The sequence below is a fragment of the Frankliniella occidentalis genome, unplaced genomic scaffold (assembly GCF_000697945.3).
Source record: "Frankliniella occidentalis isolate FOCC.00 unplaced genomic scaffold, Focc_3.1 Scaffold271, whole genome shotgun sequence".
NCBI classification, from domain to species: domain Eukaryota; kingdom Metazoa; phylum Arthropoda; class Insecta; order Thysanoptera; family Thripidae; genus Frankliniella; species Frankliniella occidentalis.
This window is the reverse complement of record NW_026267397.1, coordinates 5,383-9,437: the sequence shown is the minus strand read 5'-3', so window position 1 is coordinate 9,437 and position 4,055 is coordinate 5,383. Positions and strand designations below refer to the sequence as shown.

Genomic DNA, 4,055 nt, shown 5'->3' with positions numbered 1-4,055 from the left:
CTACCGAAGAGTAATGTAGCAGACTGGTCACCCCACTCACCTCCACCACCACGGGGTGCGCTTCGCCCCCTCTACCAAACTCCCCCCTTTCCCCCTCCCCCCACCGAGAAATGCGTAATAAATCTTACCTGTCTCTTTTTGGCATGGCGTTCAGCATTGGAGTGATAATGTCCTGAAGGCTTTGTACTCTAGGACCTCGAAAGAGAGCCCGTGCTCTGTCACAAGCGGTACACAGTGCGTTTCTAGTGCAGGGCCCGACATCATGACCTTGGCAAGGCAGGTCTTCGGCTTCTTTGGTGCAGTTGGGCCGTCCAAAGGCGACTTGCTCGCTTGAATCCCGGTCCATTCATCCATTACTGTCTTATACACATCAGCATGCTGACTCTGGACGTGGGCCAGCTTGTTACCCGCATGATTTCCCTGTAGGAAGAAAAATTGCTTTAGTTCGAGGAAAATGAATGTTCCAGAAAATGCGACGTCAAACTGGTCTGCTCATGAGTGGCCCTTCACGACGACGCCGAGCTGGTGTCATGGCCAGATCGACTCGCCGATGTCGCGAGACACGTGTGTCCACAACTAGCCACCTCGCCGTTGCGACGTCTGGGAGGTGACCCGCACGCAATACACAACTCTGGCGTCGTCTGAACACCTCGTGACGTCTAATATCGCCTGCTCTGCTCTGCTCGCAAGCATAGTGGGAGCAAGACGGTGCGACGGCGCCACGCTCCCCGGTGCATGGCCAACTTTATCGCGGGAGCCTGGGGCAGTCGCGTGGAAGCGCGCGTCGAACGGGGCTTCGTTGACGCCCCTGGGGCTCAAAGTCGATCTGGGAGGCCCCACAGTACAACTGATCTGCCGGGGAGGAGGGGAGGGGGGCGCACTTTGCGGAGAGCAGACGGACGGACCCGGAACCAGCCTGAACTTTAACACGGTACTGCACCAGAGCTGTACTGCACTTTTGACCCGCACCTAGGGACCGGGACGTTTCCGGTGCGGTCCCGGTCCCGGGTTGCGGTGAGGGTTCGGTTCCACTGAACCCGGACCGGGTCGAACTCCAGGAGGGTATCAAAATTAGCCACCGGCCCCGCTAAATTCAGACACCACGCGTCCCTACCGGGGAGAAGGGGGGCAGAGCAAGATCCAGGCACTGTGGGGCCTTCGAGGTCGACCTAGAGCCCGAAACGCGTCCGCCAGTTCGGCGCGCACGTCGCTGCCACGCGCAAGGGGCCCGTGCCGCGGTCGAGATGGCTCTGAAGCCGGACGTGCGGCGTGGGGCGCCAGTGCACCGTCGTGCCCACTACGAACCCGTGCCCACGAGCCTCTCCAAGCAGCAGGGGTGGAAAATCGGAATTAAATTATTGGTTTTACTCCTTTTTGTTCGGAACAAAAAAGTACCTCAACAGAAAAAGTATCACCAACGAGGATACATTTGTTATGGCCCTACTTCCCTCTCGTTCCGTCAGAAATTCATCACATCGGTTTCGTTCCGTTCAGACGGAAGAGGAAGAGGTAAGGGGATGAGTCGAGAATAGAATGGGGTTAGTGGGAGGTGGCCGATCCCACCCGCGTGGAAACGTATGGTATCAGTTTGTCAGCAGTTTGTCATCTCGCCAATGACAAACAGAAGACAAACTGATGACAATCCGATGATGAAATTTGATGACATACTGATGACATACTGATGACATACTGATGACGAACTGATGTCAAACGCAAATCGGCGTTCCGTCATCAATATGTCATCAGTATGTCAGCAGTTTATCAACCGTTTGTCTTCGACGGATTACAAACGGATTACAAACGGATGACAACCCGCTCACATACTGGCCGCTTTCGACGCTGGAGAATGCTGCGACCGAAAAAGCTGGACACGAAATGTCCTATTCTATAAGAGCCTATACAATGTTGAAGGTGTGCTGTGGACTGTTCATTAGGGCGCCGAAGGTTGCTGAATGTGTCCCCCGCGTAAACTTTTCGCTCTGAGCACGATGGTGGTGTGAAATTTTCTCTAGCTACAGCCGTTCAAAAGTTACTTTTCGGATTTTTTTTGTTTCAAAATTCAACAGAGTATGTTATCGTGACACATCTCACTAACCCGTTTCGCTCTACGGCGCTTAGTTTAGGCTGGAAAGGGAATTGCGGTGTTTCGTACGGTGAGGCTGGAGCCAGTATGTCATCGATTTGTCCTCCGTTTGTAATCCGTTGACGACAAACGGTTGATAAACAGATGCCGTACTTATGACATATTGATGACGGAACGCCGATTTGCGTTTGACATCAATTTGTGATCAGTTTGTTATCAGTATGTGATCAAATTTCATCATCGGATCGTCATCAGTTTGTCATCCGTTTGACATCTGTTTGTAATCGACGAGATGACAAACTGTTGACAAACTGATACCTTACGTTTCCATGCGGGCACTGCTAACCCATGTGCATCAATGTCGTATACACACTTTTTTGTCTGTAGCTCGTGGACTTGTGGGTGCGTTATGATGGGAGAACATTTGCACACCTACAAGTTTGTGACATGCATTCACTTGGCTTCCATGGCCGTGGTCTTTGTTCTTTCTCATGTGCGGCCTACTATGTGCATTAGAACGGTACCCACCCTTTTTGGAGTCCCTCATTGTCTGGTGTGTTGTTGATATGTGGCGGCGTATCGCCTCCACTATACAAGTGTATTCTTCTATCTCTATTCTACTATGTATTAGATTTAAGAGATTAGGGAATCAGCTTGTTAGATTCAATTCGCTAAGGCTTGAGTTCGCGTACCGGTTCTTCCCTTCCTCTCCCTCGCCAAACGGTGGCTCAGGAGAGACACTCAGCGACATCTGTCGGACATCATCGACAGCTCGCATTCGGGACTCACCCTCCTTCTCCTCCGCGCCCGGTCCAGCTCCGCGACCGCCTTCGCACCCCTGCGCGTGTGCCTATGCACTCCCCTCCGATGGTCTCATTTTTGTATCACTGCGCATGTGGGTGGCCCGACTTACATCCCCTTCCAGGCACCTCTGCCTTTTGTCAACCAATCGCATGCGACGCCTTAGGCCCGGCGCACTGCGGTTGTTCACCCTGCGGTTCGAAACCGTAGAGAGGGAGTTACCCCTCACTCCCCTGGTCTTAGGTCCGACTTGTTTTGGTCATCCCCTACCAGGAAGTCCGCCGCCGCCCTCCGAGCGCCGGCGGAGGGGAAGTCTTCCCCAGCAGTTCAAACAATTATAAAAGCTCGTGTCGCACCTCAGAACGCACAGTTCAGCTACTGAGCTTGCCCCGACCCCTGGTAAGCAGCTCAGTAGCCCTGGCCTCAGCCTGCCGTAGGGCCCCACCAAGGGTAACCCTACGGCAAGCCAGCTCAGCTGCCTGAGGCCCTGTCCGTCGTCGCGCCCCGCACCACCTGCGGCCGAAGGCTCTGCCCGTCGACGCGACGGTTTTGCATCTCGCCCTGCCACCGGAGGCTCTGCCCGACGCCACGTCGTGCCGCCGCCCTGAAGGACGTCTCCAGGACGAACGCCTCCATTCCGCTCTGCTACGGGACTCCGCTTCAACCCTTTCGAGCTTGCTCCGCCCGCGACACCGTTAACTGCTCCACCACGCTGAGCGCCCCTTTCTCTTATCGATCGCTACCGCTCTCTTTCCGTTGCGTTGCCCACCCTGTAACTGGCTGGCCCGCACGGTTCCGAGCGCGTCTTTCCGGCTCCACCCACAAGTGTCGCCCGCCGGCTCAACTATTGATTACCAGTGATGCCAACCTCACGCGTCTTAAATTCACCCCCCTTTCGTTTCGCTCAAGTCAAGCCAATTGAATCTCTCAACTCTCGTGAAGATATTGAAGAGCTTAGAACCTTATGATTTGAAGCGTTGTACTCAAGATTCTGTGATCGGAGATATATATACCATATTTTACTAAAATCATCGTTTACGGTTCACGACTACTTATTCCGTAGAAATACCACGAAGCATATATACCTACAGATACACGTTGCCCTCGAGTCGTCTCATCATTAGCCCGCTCTTTTGCTTAAAAGCTATATAAGCGGGCTTATGCCATCGCC

At 53.7% G+C, this 4,055-nt stretch overlaps 1 protein-coding gene across 1 annotated transcript in view; it reads right to left on the bottom strand.

Moving 5' to 3' along the window:
• LOC127750848 (uncharacterized) overlaps positions 1-415 on the bottom strand; it is a 1,497-nt gene extending 1,082 nt beyond the window's left edge. The window contains exon 1 of the mRNA XM_052273442.1: positions 129-415. Coding sequence (XP_052129402.1) covers positions 129-346 — 218 coding nt within the window. The 5' untranslated portion in view covers positions 347-415. The remainder of the gene's footprint in view (positions 1-128) is intronic.
• Between the last annotated feature and the right edge of the window lie 3,640 nt (positions 416-4,055).